The sequence below is a fragment of the Perognathus longimembris genome, chromosome 28 (assembly GCF_023159225.1).
Source record: "Perognathus longimembris pacificus isolate PPM17 chromosome 28, ASM2315922v1, whole genome shotgun sequence".
NCBI classification, from domain to species: Eukaryota; Metazoa; Chordata; class Mammalia; order Rodentia; family Heteromyidae; genus Perognathus; species Perognathus longimembris.
Window position 1 is genome coordinate 85,633,987 of NC_063188.1, and position 17,850 is coordinate 85,651,836.

The 17,850-nt window shown below is 42.7% G+C and overlaps 1 protein-coding gene across 1 annotated transcript in view; it reads right to left on the reverse strand.

The window, feature by feature from the left end:
* Positions 1 to 6,916, reverse strand: part of LOC125343174 (emopamil-binding protein-like) — an 84,850-nt gene extending 77,934 nt beyond the window's left edge. Inside the window, 1 exon segment of the mRNA XM_048335439.1 lies at positions 6,818 to 6,916. Within this exon segment, the coding sequence (XP_048191396.1) occupies positions 6,818 to 6,916 (99 nt within the window).
* Positions 6,917 to 17,850: the final 10,934 nt, after the last annotated feature.

Below are 17,850 nucleotides of genomic sequence, written 5' to 3' on the forward strand. Positions count from 1 at the left end.
GAGGCTGAGGTCTGAGGACTACAGTTTGAAGCCAACACAAACAGGAAAATCCACGAGACTCTTATATTCAATTAACCAACAAAAGGCCAGAAGTAGAGCTGTAGCTCAAGTGGTAGTGAGCTAGCCTTGAGCTAAAAAGTTCAAACAAGTCTCAGTCCCTGAGTTCAAGTCCTAGGTCTAGTACCATAGAAACAAACTCCAATTGTGTGACTATTCAAAAGCAACAATCTGATCTTCTCTTGTGTTTGTCTTTCTTTAGTTACTTATTCCATCCCCAAATACTTGTAGGTGATAATTATGTACAAATACTGTTAAGAGCTGGAAAATTTTTAAATGCACCCAGGCCTGGAGTTCAAGCCCCAGGACACACACACACACACACACACACACACACACACACACACACACGCATGCACGCACGCACGCACGCACGGGGGAGGCGGGGAGGGAGAAAGAGAGAGATCCTGGCTGAAGATCCTTGTCTAAGAGAGAAAATAAAAGGAATAAAAATTATTTTGACTTTTGCATCTGGAAAGATGAGCAGAAGTACCTTTCCCCATTCCTCCCATTAACCACTGTTAAAACTCCTGGGTATTAACGTAAGGTGAGCACAAGCCTCTGAACAGCATGGAGAAGGAGACTGGCTAAGGACCTTGAGACTTTAGGAATGATAAGACTGTGAGCTTCCAGGGTTTACTATTTGCTTCCTAGAGTCAACTCTGGATATTGGAGAAGCTGGGCATCTAGAAATGCCAATTTTTCCAAGCTATAATAAAAGACTCCAAGCCTTTCATCAGGGAGTGCCAGAGAAGGCTAAGTGAGGAATGAGGAGTGGATGGTAAGGCCATCTCTCTCTCTCTTTCTCTCTCTCTCCCTCTTCCTCCCTTTCTCTGTCTTCTTCTCCTCCCTCTGTGTCTGTCTGTCTGTCTGTCTGTCTGCCTCTCCCTTGCTGGTAAAGACTATATGAAGAACTGGGCATTCTTGTGGAGCAGAATCTGAAGAAATCTATTGGAAAGTCAAAACTAAACCACTGCTTAGCAGTGAAGAAGCTCCTGGTGTCAGCAGATTCGCTGTGGGGAGCAGCAGGAGGACCCCTTCTTCCTCCCAAACAAGATAGTATCCATGCCTGCCTAATGGGGAGCCGCCATTCCCCTTCTGCAGTAACAACATTGCAGAGGTGGCCTGTTAAAACACATGACATAGCTGGCGGCAATGGCTCAATGTCTGTCAGCCTAGCTACGAGGAAGGCTGAGATCAGGAGCATTGCAGTTCAAAGTCACCTGGAGTATATCCTCATGGCTCCCTTTTTGTAAAAAAGAAAAAATACAATTTTATTGTGATTACTAAGGTGCTGTACAGAGGGGTTACCATTTCATAAGTCAGGTAATGACTACATTACTTTTATAGACAATGTCATCCCTTCCTTTGCTTATCCCCAGTTTCTCCTCCCATCCCTGCCCATAAATTACACATGAACATCACCCTTTCTTAAGTCATAATTCAGTGCAGTGGCATGCACCTGTCATCCTAAGCTTTGTGGGAGGTTGAAATTTGAAGGATCAAGGTTCTAGGCCAGCCTAGGAAGGAAAGTTCAAAAGACTCCATCTCAGTGGAGGAAGTTGTGTATAATTGCAAGTGCCTGATATCTCAGTTATACTGCAAAGTTAAAAATAGGAGGATCTCAATATCAGACTGAATCCTTGAAAATACTGAAGGACAGAGTAAGAAAGACGCTAGAACTTACAGGCACAGGAAGGAACTTCCTGAATAGAGTCCCAGGGGCACAACAAATAGGGGAAAGACTCAACAAATGGGACTACTACAAATTAAAAAGTTTCTGCACAGCTAAGGACATAGCCACCAAATAGAAAGACAGCCAACGATATGGGAAAGGATATTTACCAGCACAGCAACAGACAAAGGCCTGATATCTGTCATCTACAGAGAACTCAAAAAACTAAGCCCCTCCAAGCCCAATAAACCAATTAGGAAATGGGCAAAGGAGCTAAAGAGAGACTTCACAAGAGAAGATATAAAAATGGCAAAGAAACACATGAGGGAAATGCTCAACATCCCTGCTAGTAAAGGAAATGCAAATAAAAACAACCCTGAGATACCACCTCACCCCGGTTAGAATGGCCTATACTCTGAACTCAGGCAACAACAAATGCTGGAGGGGGTGCGGGGAAAGAGGAACCCTTCTCCATTGTTGGTGGGAGTGCAAATTAGTACAACCACTTTGGAGAACAGTATGGAGGTTTCTCAAAAAGCTCAATATAGACCTACCCTATGACCCAGCCATACCACTCCTAGGCATCTATCCTAAACAGCAAACCCCAAGATACCAAAAGACATTTGTACCTCCATGTTTATCGCGGCACAATTCACAATAGCCAAAATATGGAAACAACCCAGATGCCCCTCCACAGACTAATGGATCCAAAAAATATGGTACTTATACACAATGGAATACTACATAGCTATTAGGAATGGTGAAATATTGTTATTCTCAGGGAAATGGTCAGACCTCGAACAAATAATGTTGAGCGAGACAAGCCTAGAACACAGAAAACAAAGGGGCATGATCTCCCTGATATATGACTGTTAACAAAGGGAGATGGAGAGACAGTATAGACCAAGTCTGTGAATACTGTATATGTTCTTGATACATTGTATATTGTATATATGTCTACCTGACCTAGAGAAGGGATAGAAAAACAGGTCGTAAGATATCACAAGAAATGTACACACTGCCCTACTATGTAACCGTACCCTTTTTGCACAACACCTTGTAAAAAATTTGTGTTCAATTAATAAACAAATAAAAAAAATAGGAGGATCATGGTCAAAGTGTCTTCCTGGGCAGGAAATGAGATCTTATTTAGAAAATAATCAGTATGAAAAAGAGATGGAAGTATGGCTGAGAAATATAGAGCATCTGTCTAGCATGCACAAGGCCCTCAGTCAAACCTTAGTTCTTCCAAAAAGAAAAGAAATTTAAGGGCTGGGAATATGGCCTAGTGGCAAGAGTGCTTGCCTCGTACACATGAGTCCCTGGGTTCGATTCCCCAGAACCACATATATAGAAAACGGCCAGAAGTGGCACTGTGGCTCAAGTGGCAGAGTGCTAGCCTTGAGCAAAAAGAAGCCAGGGACAGTGCTCAGGCCCTGAGTCCAAGCCCAAGGACTGGTGAAAAAAAGAAAAGAAATTTAAGAAAAAGAAACCACACACACAATGTAGCCACAATTCGGAATCCTATAGCATAAGGTTTCAATTGAAAAATAACTCTACCAAGAACCAGGGAGATCTCAACTTAATAACAATAATCAATATATAGCATTACTAAGATGACAAAAATACTAGAATTAACTGGCAAAGAGATCAAATCAGTTGTCATTGCAAAGCACTGGTGACGCCACTCTATAATTCTATTTACTCAGAAAGCTGTGATTTGAGGATTGAGATTTGAAGCCAGCAGGGGAGACAAATAGACTCTCCAATTAATCACAAAATGCCAAACCGGGGGTGTGGCTCAAGTGGCAGAGCACCAGCTATGAGTGAAAAAGCCAAGCTAGAATATGAAGTCCTGAGTTCAAGCCCTGGTACCACCACACACAAACAAAAATCAGCCATCAGAAATATGTTTTAAGCTGGACATCAGCCAACCTTAGTAACTTTCAAAGAATTGCAATCCAATACTGTCTTCTCTAAGTGCACTATAACCAACCTAGAAATGAGTATCACGAAGATAACAGGAAAAACTTCAAACACTTGGAAACTAAACAACACACTTTCAAATGATATATGTGTCAAAGAGGAAGTCTCGAGTGAAATGTAAACATGTCCAACTGAATAAAAATAAGAATTCATCAGATTTTATGCGCTAGAGCTGTGTTGAGAGAAGGTTAAAACACTCCATGCTTACATTAGAAGAAAGTGTCAAATCAATGACTTCAGTCATAGTTTCAAGAAACTAAAAAATAGCTGGGAGCTGATGGCTCATGCCTGAATCCTAGCTACTCAGGAGGCTGAGATCTGAGAATCATGATTCAAAGCCAGCCCAGACAGGAAGACCATGAGAACCTTATCTCCAATTAACCACCAGAAAACTGGAAGTGTCACTGTGGCTCAAAGTGGTGGAGCGCTACCCTTGAGGGAACAAGGTCAGAGACAGTGCCCAGGCCCAGAGTTCAAGCCCCTGTGACCACCACCACCACCAACAACAACCAAAAGAACCTAGAAATGAAGAACAAAAGAAACGCAAAGCAAACAGAAGGAGGCAAATAAAAAGAAGAGCAGAAACCAGTAAATTCAAAAGAGACCAAAATAGAGCAAAATCAATCAAATAGAATGCTGGTTCTTTGCAAAGATCAATAAAACCTGTGGTTGATGGTTACATAAATGTAAACATGTGACAAAATGGCACAGAGCTCTGTAAACACACTCTGTGCCAATGTCACTTTCCTAGTGTGCAAATTACACTATCATTATGTGAAATTCAATCATTGGGAGAAACTGGGGGGGGGGGCTCTTGGGACTTTTTAAATATCATTTTTTGCAACTTCCTGTCAATCTGTAATTATCTCAAGATAAGATGTTAGCTGGCCATGGAAGTGATAATCCTGTGATCTGAGCACTGAGGAGGGGGAGGCAAAAGGATCACGTGTTGGAGGACAGACTGAGCTACAAAGTAAGACTATCTCAAAAGGAAATGAAAAGATCATTTTCGAACTCAACTTAGTTGTCTGTAATGAGGACCAGTTGTAGATACATGAACTCTATTATTTTATGCCTTCACTTCAGTCATGGCTCCCCAAAATGTTGAGCAGCTCACGATCTAAGAGCCATAGAGGCAAGGTGTGCTATTTTAAGCTTCAAGAAAGAATTTCCCACACTGGATGCTGGTGGCTCATGTCTGTAAGCCTAGCTATGGAGGAAGCTGAGATCTGAGGATCTCAATTCAAAGCCAGCCCAGCCAGGAAAGTTCATAAGACCCTTATCTCCAACAGAAGTGGAGTGTGTTTAAGCCCTGAGATCCTGAGTTTAGCCCCAGGAATGGCTCAAAAGAAAGGAAGAAGGAAAGAGAGTGGGGGGGAGGAAGGGAGGAACGGATGGAGGGAGGGTGAAAGAAAGAAAGGAAGGAAGGAAGGAAGGAAGGAAGGAAGGAAGGAAGGAAGGAAGGAAGAAAGAAAGAGAAAGGAAGAAAATTTCCCATTCAGCTACAAGGAATAAAGTTAGCTAACAGCCTTCAGTTGTTAAAGTCTTCAATTTCCGCTGCAGTATTTTTGTGCATGTGCTGGTCCTGGGTCTTGAACTCAGGGCCTGAGCACTGTCTCTGAGCTTTTGTTCTCAAGGCTACTTGAGCCACAGCTTCACTTCTGGTTTTTTGGTGGCTAGTTGGATGTAAGAGTTTTATGGACTTTTCTGACTGGGCTGGCTTCGAACTGTAATCCTTAGCCTCCTGAGTAGCTAGGATTGCAGGCATGGGCCACTGGCTCCTGGCTTTTTTTTTAAACGAAATTATAAGCCTGGTACCAGGTGGCTCATGACTGTAATCCTACCTACTGAGGAAGCTGAGATCTGATGATTGTGTTTCAAATCCAGCCCAGGCAGGGAAGTCCATGGGCTTTCATTTCCAATAATCTACTCAGCAAAGACCAGAAGTGACACTGTGGTTCAAGTAGTAGAGTGCTAAGTTAAGCACAAAGAAGCTCAGGGACAGTGCCCAGGTCCTGAGTTCAAGCTCCAGGTCCAGAAAAAAGAAAGAAGGGGGGGGGAGGAAAGAAGGAAGGGAGGGAGGGAGAGAGAGAGAAGGAAGGAAGGAAGGAGTTATAATAAAAAACAATACATAATCTGAGATGATTGTGCCTTCTTAAATTGTTAAGAGAATGATGCAAGAGCTTGGCTTCAATCTTTGGGATACTATCAAGAAGTAGGATTGCTGGATCATGTTCTATTTTTAATTTTTAAAGGAAGCTCAATACTGTTTTCCATTGCAGCACCATTTTGTTTTCCCATCATCAGTGCACTTGGATTGTAATTTCTCATCTTTGCTACTAATGTGTTATTTTGTGCTTTTTTTTTTTTTTTTTTTTTTTGCTCAGTTGTGGAGCTTGAACTCAGGGCTTGGGCGCTGTCCCTGATTTCTTTTGCTCAAAGCTAGTACTCTACCACTTTGGCCACAGTGTCACTTCTGGTTTTCTGGTGGTTAATTAGAGATAAGAGTCTCACAGGCTTTTCTGCCCAAGCTGGCTTTGAACCATGACCCTCAGATTTCAGCCTCCTGAGTAGCTAGGATTATAGGTGTGAGCCACCAGCTCCCGGCTCATGGCCATCTTAACAGGTATGAGATGCTATCTCATTGTGGTTTGATTTGCATTTCCCTGATGATCAATGATGTTAAACATTTTTTTTCATTCTCTTGCTAGCTGTTTCTATATCTTCTTTTGAGGAATGCCTAATCCAGTCTTTTGTCCATTTTATTTATTTATTTATTTATTTATGCGAGAAAAAATTGTTTTGCTAGTCCTGAGGCTTCAACTCTGGACTTATTGTCCCTAAGCTTTTGTACTTGAGGCTAGCACTCCACCACATGAGCCACAGCTCCACTTCCAGCTTTTTTTGTGGTTAACTTGCAATAAGAGTCTCATGGACTTTTCTTGACCAGGCTAACTTTGAACTGTGATGCTCAGATCTAAGCCGCCTGAGTAGCTAGGATTACAGGTATGAGCCACTGGTGCCCGGCTCTCATTTGTCTGTTTTGGAATCAGGTGTTTTTCTATTGAGTTGTTAATATTTTGGATATTATCCTCTTACCTGATACGCATTTTGAAAGGATTTTTTCTCCCTTTCTGTTAGCTGTCTTTTCACTCTGCTGATCACTTCCTCTTGTAAACAGAAACATGCTTGTTTCATGCTGTCTAACTTTGTCTATTTTAAGTTTTGCTGAGGATTTTGGTAATCTTTATTCACTAAGGATATTGGCCCTTCGTTTTCTATTTCCTCTCCCTTATTGAGTGTGGACTTTGACATCTGCTATGTGTTATGGTGAAGATCTCAATTCCTCCTTTCACTTACCATGTTAGTGTTCTGTGTTTAGGTGCTCTCATGTTGGCTGTATAGATGTTCACAATGATTCTATCTTCCTGGTGAATTAACCCTATTATAATTTATTGCATAGAGCTCTTCTTTGTGTCCTGTGACACTTTGTGGTCTCAGGTCTATTTGGTAGAATGGAACCATGGGTCCCCCTGATTTCTTTGGGTTACTACGTGCGTGAGGTTCTTTCATCCTTTTTTGAGCTAATGTGTGACCCTCTGGAGCAACCATGCGCCTGCCACACTGTTTCTTTGCATTCTCAGCAAGCCCAGGCATGCAGAATATGCTGAGTCCTGTGTTTCTTTCAAGACCGGCAAGACAGATACCAGGCCTCTGAAAGGCTGGAATGCTAGACACATGGTCCATTCTTTCCATTTCCCACAGAAGGAGAGGCCTTGGAGCTGTATTAGCCTCTGTCTGCTGTGCAAGAGGGAGGACCAGCCTTTGGAGCAGCAGCATACCACCCAGCTCAATTTTTTCCCCAGCATCCTTCAGGTATCTGGAGTATGTTGGGTCCTGTCAATGCTCAGAGCCAGGCAAGACACAGATCAGTCCCTCAGGCCAGCCTTTGAAAGAAACCATAATGTTGAACACAGGCTCCATCCATTCTTGTTCGAGCTGCCTGAGGGAGAGGCCGCCCAGCTTTCTTGACCTCAGTGCTTGCAGTATTGGGGAAGGGGGGAATGCAGGGGGGCTCTGGAGCAACAACAAGCTGCTGTAGTTCTTGCTTATTCATGGCCCCCAGGCATCTAAGGCCTGCTGAGGCCTGCTGGTATTCTGAGACCGGCAAAAGACAAGAAGACAGTCCCTCAGGCAGACTCTGACCCCCTGAAAAGTCCAATCTGAAGCTAGGAGCTGGGATTTGCCTCATAATCACATAGTGTCATGCTGGGTAGAGGAAATTTGGGGAGAAGGTGACTATGAATTTTCCTACCAACTTTCATATATCTGTGTTCCCACTCACCCAGGATGCTGGAATTTGGCTTTTGCTCAGAGGGACATTTCTCATTTCTCATGTCTCACTGAGGAATCAGTGTCTTTATGAGAGGAAGGAGAGTCTGGGGTGTGTGTGTGTGTGTGTGTGTGTGTGTGTGTGTGTGTGTGTGTGTGTGTGTTTGTGTGTGTGTGGTGGGGCTTGAACTTGAGGCTTGAGTTCTCTTACTCAAGGTTAGCACTCTACCAATTTGAACCATAGCACCACTTCCGGTTTTGTGATGTTTCATTGGAGATAAGAGTCTCCCAGACTTTCCTGCCCAGGCTAGCTTTGAACCATGATCCTCATATCTCAGCCTCCTAAATAGCTAGGATTATAGGCATAAGCCACCGGCACCCATCAAATCGGGGGCTTTCTATCTCACCATGTGGTTGATAACACTCTGCCTCAGATTTTTTTTAACCTAGGCTTGGCCTTTTCTCAGTAGCCTCCAGACAATGATTGAAGCCATGACCGGTCAATGTGACATTCTTGTAATCAGCCCTCTGTCCTCTCAGAGTCCCATTGGATTGGCTGAGATTTCTCAAATCTGCACTATAGACCAAAGTGGGCCCTATCCCGCCTGCAGCCACAAGTCTCTCATTTATCACAGGCATTCCTTACCTATATACCTCATCTCTCCTGACTTCTGTGTGCGCTAGTTCTAGGACTTGAAATCGGGGCCTGGGCACTGTCCCTGAGCTTCCTTTGCTCAAGGCTAGCACTATCATTTTGACCCATAGCTACACTTTTGGCTTTTTGTGGTGGTTAATTGGAGCTAAGAATCTCACACACATTCCTGCCTGGGCTGGCTTCAAACTCTGATCTTCAGGTCTCATCCTCCTGAGTGGGTAGGATTACAGGCATGAGCCACTGGTGCCCTCCATATCTTCTGTTGTAACATGTACTTCCAAAGGACGACATAACTCACACAGTGGTCAAAGGCTCTCAGTTTCCATTCAATGTTGTTCATTGAAGGAACTCTCCCTGGAGAAGTTGTTCAAGTGGAATATCTACAGTTCATGCCCCACCATCACCAATTCACTTGTGGCAAAGACTGGACTGGTTACCTCTTACCTATTCTTCCTGGGAACAGTACCAGAATACATTTCCCAGCCTCCCTTGCACTTAGAGAACTATCAAAGAAAATATATTTCAGCTGAGCATCTGGGATTTATGTCGCAGCTACTCAGGAGGCTGAGCTCTGAGGATTGCAGTCAAAGCCAGCCCCGGCAGGAAAGCCCGTGAGACTCATCTCCAATTAACCACTGCAAAAAAATCCAGAAGTGGCACTGTGGCTCAAGCAGTATAGTGCTAGCCTTGAACAAAAAAAGCTAAGAGACAGTGCCCAGACCCTGAGTTCAAGTCTCAGGAACAGAAAAAACAACGCATTAATTTTCTTCATCAACTAACATTTAAAACTAGACTCTGAAGGCCTAAGTGGAGAAATATGCCTTTGGATGACACAGAAAGACAACATCCTGTTGATTTGTAAAACTGGAGTGGGAAGTCTTTCATTGGAAGAAGAGAGATTAGAGTTAGTCGTCACCACCACCATCTGGAGGTAATACTAGAATGTTCATTATCCCAGGGAACCATTAATGTAAGTACCTGGGGTTTTGGAGGCTTGCGATTGGCTGGCCTGAGTGAAACTCAATTCCCCATGGCACCTGAGCACAAAGACTGAACTTCTTACGGTTCTTCAGTGACACTACAAGCATTGGTTATGCAAATTGACCCTATTCTTTATCCTCTCTGGGAGTGACTTATATTCCTCTGGTCTAACCTGTGCCAAATTCTCAATGAAGTTCCCACTGGGACGTCCTTCCCCAGGCATTGATGACTGGAGACTACTAGTTGTGGCATGGCTAGTGCTCCTCCCTCCATCTGCCCCCAGATACATGACACTCACCTCCTGACCCAACAGCGTCTCTTCGTGCTGGCAAAAGGGACATTCTGTAGCAGTCTCTCCACTAATGAGCAAGACAATGTGACAGAGATTGAGAACCAACCCAATGTTGACCCAGACTGGCACCAGCCTTCCTGTCTTTAGTTTATCATTATTACTATTGTTGCCACAATTCAAAATTTCATTTTCTTTCATGAGCCACTTTCAAATGAGCTACACATTAGCAAATGTTTGAAATAGTAAATGTTTTAAATAGTAAATCTGAAATAGTCATTTCAAATTAGTGTGTATATGTGTGTGTGCATATGCGTGTGTGTGTGTGTGTGTGCTAGTGTGCGTGCCAGTCCTGAGACTTGAACACAGAGCCTAGGTTCTATCCAGGAACTTTTTTTGCTCAAGACTAGCACTCTACACCTTGAGCCACAGCTCCACTTCTGGCTTTTCTTTGGTAGTTATTTGAAGATAAGTGTCTCACAGATTTTCTTGCTTGGGCTGACTTTGAACATCAATCCACAGATCTCAGCCTCCTGAGTAGCATTACAGCCTAAATATGTTACAGCCGTGAGCCACTGGTGCCTGACATTCTCAAACTCTTTTTCATTATTTCACTTAAAGGTTTATCATAGCCAAGTGCCAATGGCTCACACCAAAATCCCAGCCACTCAGGTGGCTGAGATCTGAATATCACAGTTCAAACCCAGCCTGGGCAGCAAAGTCTGTGAGACTCTTCTTCAATTATCCACCACAGAAATGGAGCTGTGGCTCAAGTGACAGAGCACTAGCCTTGAGCAAAACAGCTCAGGAACAGTGCCCAGGGCATGGGATCAAGCCCCAGGACTGCTACACACACACATACACACACACACACACACACACATCATATAGTAGAATGGGCTCTTTCTAATTGTTGCCCAATCCTGGACCATATATATTTGTGTAACCGCCAGCACAGTAAGGATATAGAAGAGTTTCATCATTATAAAAATCTCCTTCACACCACCAATTTAAAGTCACAGTCAACCACCCAAACCTCACAGATCTATTTCTGTCACTGATTTTTTTCCAGACTTCTTTTTTATTGTTATTATAAAGGTGATATACAGAGAGGTTACCATTTCATAAGTCAGGTAAAGAGTACATTTATTTCTGGACAATGACATCCCTTCCCTCACTCTCTTCCAGTTTTTCCCTCTTGTCCCCACCTGCAAGTTGTATAGTTCATTTTTAACATAGTGTCTAGTGAGTATCACTGCTGCATTTGTTCACTGCATCTGTTTAACTTAAAAAAACAACACAACCAAAACCCTGCCATTTTACATTCTTACCAGGAGTATGCCAGGTGTTCTATATGCATTGTTTTTTTTTTCTTTTAAGAAACTGGGCTTATTTATGAACGAAGTCATCTGTAACTCCCTCTGGTTAAATTAGCACACCAAGCCGGGTGCTGGTGGCTCACACCTGTAATCTTTGCTACTCAGGAGGCTGAGATCTAAGGATCACAGTTCAAAGCCAACCCGGGCAGGAAAGTCTGTGAGATTCATATCTCCAATTGACGACCAGAAAACCAAAAGTGGAGCTGTGGCACAAAGTGGTAGAGTGCTAGCCTTGAGCAAAAATTGCTCAGGGGTAGCACCTAGGCCCTGAATTCAAATCCCTACACTAACCGAGTAATAAATAAATGCATAAGCACATTATACCTAACATTTTAGACTGGAATATGCTTTCTTTCAAATAACAAAGGGAAGCCACTAGCAAACAAGTAACCTTGCCCTTGCCCAGATCCTTGGAGCCTAAGAAGGAGAGTTACTCGATAATTCTTGACAGCATTTGGTATTGTCAGTGATTGTTCGTTACAATCATTCTAATAACTGTGTGGTACTAACTCACTGGAGTTTTGTTTTTACAGTGCTCTGACAGTAATGATGTGGAACATTTCTCATGTTCAAATTTACCACCCATCTATCTTCTTGGATGAACTCTGCCTTTTCCTAATTGATTTTTTTCCAGTTGACTTTTAAGCATTCTTTGTACATTCGAGATAGGAATCCTTTATCAGGTATGTGGTTTACAAATCCTTTCCCCAGGCTATAGTTTGTTTTGTTCATCTTCTCAAAAGGCTAGTTCATAGAGGCAGGAGAGGTTTTAATTTTTATAAAGTACAACTTATCAATTGTTCCTTTCATGGATTATGCTTTTGAGTATCAAATCTAAAAATTATGTTTCTGGGCTGGGAATATGGCCTAGTGGTAAAGTGCTCGCCTCGTATACATGAAGCCCTGGGTTCGATTCCTCAGCACCACATATATAGAAAAAAGCCAGAAGTGGCGCTGTGGCTCAAGAGGTAGAGTGCTAGCCTTGAGCAAAAAGAAGCCAGGGACAGTGCTCAGGCCCTGAGTCCAAGGCCCAGGACTGGCAACAAAAACAAAACAAATAAACAAATTAAAATTATGTTTCTTGCTCTAGGTCTCAAAGACTGTCTCATTTTTTTCTAAATATTTTTCTATAGTTTTATTCTATATTTAGGTGTGTGATTCATGAGTTGATTATATATTTTTATTGTTATTATAAAGGTGATACAGGGGATCCAGTTACGTAAGTCAGGTAAAGAGTTCCTTCTGTCCTTCCTTCCTTCCTTCCTTCCTTCCTTTCTTCTTTGCTCGTCCTGGGGCTTGAACTCAGGGCCTGGGCACTGTCTCTGATCTTTTTTTGCTCAAGGCTAGCACTCTACCACTTGAGTCATGGCACTACTTCCAGCTTTTTCTTTTTGTGGTACTGAGCAATCAAACCCAGGGCTTCATGCATGCTAGGCAAACACTCTACCACTGAGCCACATTTCCAACTCATGAGTACATTTCTTTTTGGACAATGTCTCCCCTTCCCTCTCTCTCTCTCTGTTTTCAATTAATTTTTACATGAAATATGAAGTTTAGGTTGATATTTTTTTTCTCCCTAAACATGTCCAATTGTTCCAGCTCATGTTGAAAAGGCTGTTTTGTCCCCCTTTGAATTGCTTTTGCACCTTTGTTGCAATTCAACTGCACAATGATTTCTCTGGATCTAACTTGGGGTTCTCTATTTTGCTTCATGGATTCATGTGTCTATTGCTCTCCACACCATTCAGATTGCTTGTAACTGTTCAGTAAGTCTTAAATCAGGTAGTGTGCTTTGTCTATGTTTCTTTTTCTTTTACAAAGTGATTTTTAGCTAGTTGGTTCCTTTGCCTTTTTTGTATTAGTATCAGCCTGTTTAAATCTAAAAAAAATTTTTAAAATCTTATAGGGATTTTGGCAGGAATTGTGTTATATCTATAGATGCTTTGGGAGAACTCGTATCTTTTCTATGTGGATTAATCCAACTCATGAAGATAGTAATATGCATTTCTATTTACTGATGTGTTTCACTTCTTCTGTTAGCTTTTCGTCATTATTGTTTTCTTCTTTTTTCTTTTTTTTTTTGCCAGTCAAGCAGCAGCCCCAGCTCAAAGGTCTAGGCCCCTAGATGGGGTGCTCCTCTGTCCAACATTTAGTTACAATCTTTCCCTCCTTTTTTCTTTCTTTCTCCTGCCCTAGAGGATGGTAGCTGCTTCCTGTAGCTACCAGCTCCATGATCCTTAAAGTTCTCTTCTTTTGTTCTTTTACTTACATACCTAACAACTTTAGGCCTAGTTACCACATTCTAATTTTTTTTTACTAGTACCGGAGTTTGAACTCAGGAATTCGCATTTGTTTTGCTTGCTTGTGGATGGCTCTACTACTTGAGCCATGCCTCTAGCCAGGATTTTTCTGGTTAATTAGAAATGGAAGCCCAGGGATTTTCTGCCTAGGATGGCTTTGAGCCATACCCCTTCAAGTCTCAGCCTCCTGACTAGCTAGGTTTACAGGCATAAGCCACCAGCATCTGACCTTTCATTAGCTTTTTATAGTTTTAAAAATCCAGATATATTACATATGATTTGTTAGATTTTATTACCTGTATATTTCTTTGTTCTTTTAATCTGCTGCCAGTTTTTTTGTTTGTTTGTTGTTGGTTTTTTCCAGTCCTGAGGCTTGAACTCGGGGCCTGGGCACTGTCCCTGAGCCTCTCTGTGCTCAAGGGTAGCACTCTGCCACTTGAGCCACAGCACCACTTTCAGTTTTTTCTGTTTATGTGGTACTAAGGAATAGAACCCAGGGCTTCTTGCATTCTAGGCAAGTACTCTACCACTAAGCCACATTCCAAGCCCTGATGCAAGTTTTTGATGCATATATGTTGACTTTTTCAAAATACTTTATATGCATCATTTGATATGATTGGGTTTTCTTCTGGAGCCTATCAATATAGAGTCCATTGATTTTTGTACATTGCTTTGTATTCCTAGATAAATCTCACTTGGTTACGGGGTATTATTCTCTTTATATATCGCTGGAGTGGTTTACCAATTTTTTTTTTATCTAGGATCAAAAAGCATATTGATGCCAGGCACTAGTGGCTCACGCCTATAATCCTACCTACTCAGGAGGCTGAGATTTAAGGATCGAGGTTCAAAGCCAGCCAGGGCAGAAAAGTCTATGAGACTCTTATATCCAATTAACCACCCCAAAACCAGAAGTGGCACTGTGGCTGAAAGTGGTGTGACACTAGCTTTGAGCAAAAAGAGCTCAGGGACAGAGTCCAGGTCTGGAATTCAAGCCCCACGCCTGAGAAAAAGAGAGAGAGAGAGAGAGAGAGAGAGAGAGAGAGAGAGAGAGAGAGAGAGAGAGAGAGAGAGAGAGAGAGAGAAGAAAAGAAAGAATGAAAGCAAGCAAGCAAGCAAGCATATTAACCTGTCATCTTTTCATGTAATATCTCTATCTGGTGTGGATATCACAGTAATAACTGCTCTCCTAAGAGACACTGAAGACTATTCTCTTGTATTGTCTGGAAGATATTGTATAGAATCAGCATTGTTCTTTCACCGTTTGATAGAATTTAACAGTGAAACTCTGGACATGGAGCTTTCCTTTCTGAATGCTATTTAGGTATGAATTTAGTTTTCTTAATAGCTATTGGACTAATAGCAATTTTTTTTCAGTCGTGAGGCATGAACTCTGAGTCTGGGCTCTGTCCCTAAGCTCTTGAGCCCAAGCCTAGTGCTCCAACACTTTAAGCCATGGCACCACTTCTGGTTTTCTGGTGGTTAATGAAGATAAGAGTCTCATGGACTTTCCTGCCTGGGCTGGATTTGAGCTGTAATCCTCAGATCTCAGCCTCCTGAGTAGCTAAGGTTACAGGCATGAGCCAGCCACCGGTGCCTGGTAGTGATTTTTTTTTTTTTTTTGCGATTTTTTAAAAGTGAATATTTAGTGAAACTTCTTATCTACCTAGCATAGTATTCAGCACTGGGCTTTATATCAGTTATCTCTCTAGTTAACACTTTGGGATAAATAGTAGTATGTCATCACTGAATATTAAGGGGGTTTCTTTTTTCTTTTTCCTTCCCCTTCCTTCCTTCCTTCCTTCCTTCCTTCCTTCCTTCCTTCCTTCCTTCCTTCCTTCCCTTCCTTCCCTTCCTTCCTTCCTTCCTCCCTCCCTCCCTCTCTTCCTCCCTCCCTCTCTTTCTTCCTTCCTTTTTTTTTGCCAGTCCTGGGACTTGAATTCAGAGCCTGTGTCCTGTCTCTTAGCTTCTTTTGCTCAATGCTAGCACCCTACCACTTTGAGCCACAGCATCACTCCCAGCTTTTTCCGAGTTGTTTATTGGAGATAAGAGTCTCACAGCACCTTTCCTGCCTGGGATGGCTTTGAACCACAATCTTCAGATCTCAACCTCCTGAGTAGTTGGGATTACAGGCATGAGCCACTGGCACCTGGCTGAGTAATGGGGTTTCATAACACTACTGGCAGAATTTGAATTTAAGCCCAAGCCTGACTTACTCCAGAGACTGTATTCTGAATGATCACCCTTGTGTTCTCTTCTCTGGAAACCACTGACATACCATGTGAACCCCAGAAACAGAAGCTGCATTTCCCTTGAGTATAGGAGGCAGCCATCACTTGAGCTTATGATGCACATAAAAGGGCAGTGTGGTGCTGCAAGGATAGGATGAGGGTCAAGGAGGTGTCCCAGGAAATATGGCTTGCTCTCTGAATGCCAATCACCTGCAGCAGTTCAGAGTCCTCTAGGAGATGTAGCAAATGGCTGTGGATGAAATCAGTAACACTTAACTTGCTCCAGTGTGATATGGGTGCACAGGCTGGCTGCAGAGCTGAAAGCAGAAGTGGGGCCAGGCCAGGAACTGAAGAGAAACTACTTTAGCAGAAGTAGTCTTTTGCTGTGGTAAGTGGAGAAAGAACGCGGAGATTATGGCCAATCTAGCCCCTCCTTGCCATGTCAACTGGAAAGAAGAGTGCACTAAATGTCACTCTCACGCTCTGCCTTCCCCATTGAAAGGCTTCATGGTCTTAACCAAGAAAAATGTTTTGCTGTTTAGAGTTTTGCCCTGTCCCTTACACCTTCTCCAAGGGGCTAGTCTAGGAAAACCCATCATCAGTAAACTCTTAGTAGTAATGAAAAAGAGCCAGTCATTTGAGTGCTGGTGGCTCACACCTGTAATCCTGGCTACTCAGGAGATTAATATCTGAGGATCACAGTTCAAAGCCAGCCCAGGCAGGAAAGTCATTGAGATTCTTGTCTCCAGTTAACCACTAGAAAAGCCAGAAAGGGTCTCAAGTGGTAGAGTGCTAGCCTTAAGCAAAATAGTTAAGGGACAGTGCCCAGACCCTGAGTTCAAGCCCCAGGACAGGAACACACACACAAAAAGGAACCAGTCAGGAACTATACAAATAGATGCTCAACAACAAAGGAGGCCAAAGGACATATATATATGAGTAATATTCCATCATGGACAAATTAATAATCTTCACTAAAGATTTATGAAGAAATTAAAAGAAAACCATAACCAAAAGAAAACTACTAATTGGAAATTTAAACCAAGATATGATAGCTCAAGAAACAGTAAGATAAAGTAGGTTAAAAATGAGTTGGCAGAGCTCAAGAAAGAAATGGAGAAGACAGAAATAAAGAAGCTGAGTACTGTCATGTCTGCTTGAAATCTCAGCACTCAGGAATTGGAGGCAGTAGGATCTCAAATTTGAGGCCAGCTTCGGCTACATAGCAAGACACCATCTCAAACAAAAGAAAGCAAAAGAAATAAAAGAGAAATGAAACACGTTCGAAACAGCAAAAAGAGAGAGAGAAATAGAGAGAGAGACATTGCTAGCAACAACAAATCAACAAACAAACCCCCAAGCAAGCAAACATGGATTTAGAAGGAAGGCTGGAGAAAAGTGAGCAAAACAAATGAGCATAAAACAAATATAGTTTTTAAAATTTTGAAAGGCTTGGCACTGGCGGCTCATACCTATGGTCCTGTTGTGCCAAGTCGTGAGACCACCACCAAGAAGACCACCGAGACTCAGACATTCTGAAATGCAATAGCAAGGCAAGACTTTATTCAAGCGGGGCCGCAGCCCGGGCCTCGTCCTACCCACCGACACAGCGGAGGTTAGGAGGCAGCCTGGAGCTACGATTACACAGGGCTTATAAAGGCAAAAAACAAAGTTACAACAATCAGGTGTTCAAGCAAGCAAGATTACGGGTACAAATCTGATTGGCTCAGGACTCAAGGCATTCTGGGGGTGGTTAGAGTTAAGCATTCCCAGCGGTTAGAGTTCTAGACCGGCTGGGCCCTAATAAGCTTGTCCTAGGTTTGCTCACAGGGCCTGCTTATCTTAGGTTCATGTGGTAAAGTGGGGTTCACATGGTAAAGTGGGGCCTGACTGGCGCTTCATTTCCCCCTTTTCTCTTTGGTACCTTGGGAGCCAATCATGGCTCCATTCTGTCCATTTCAATGG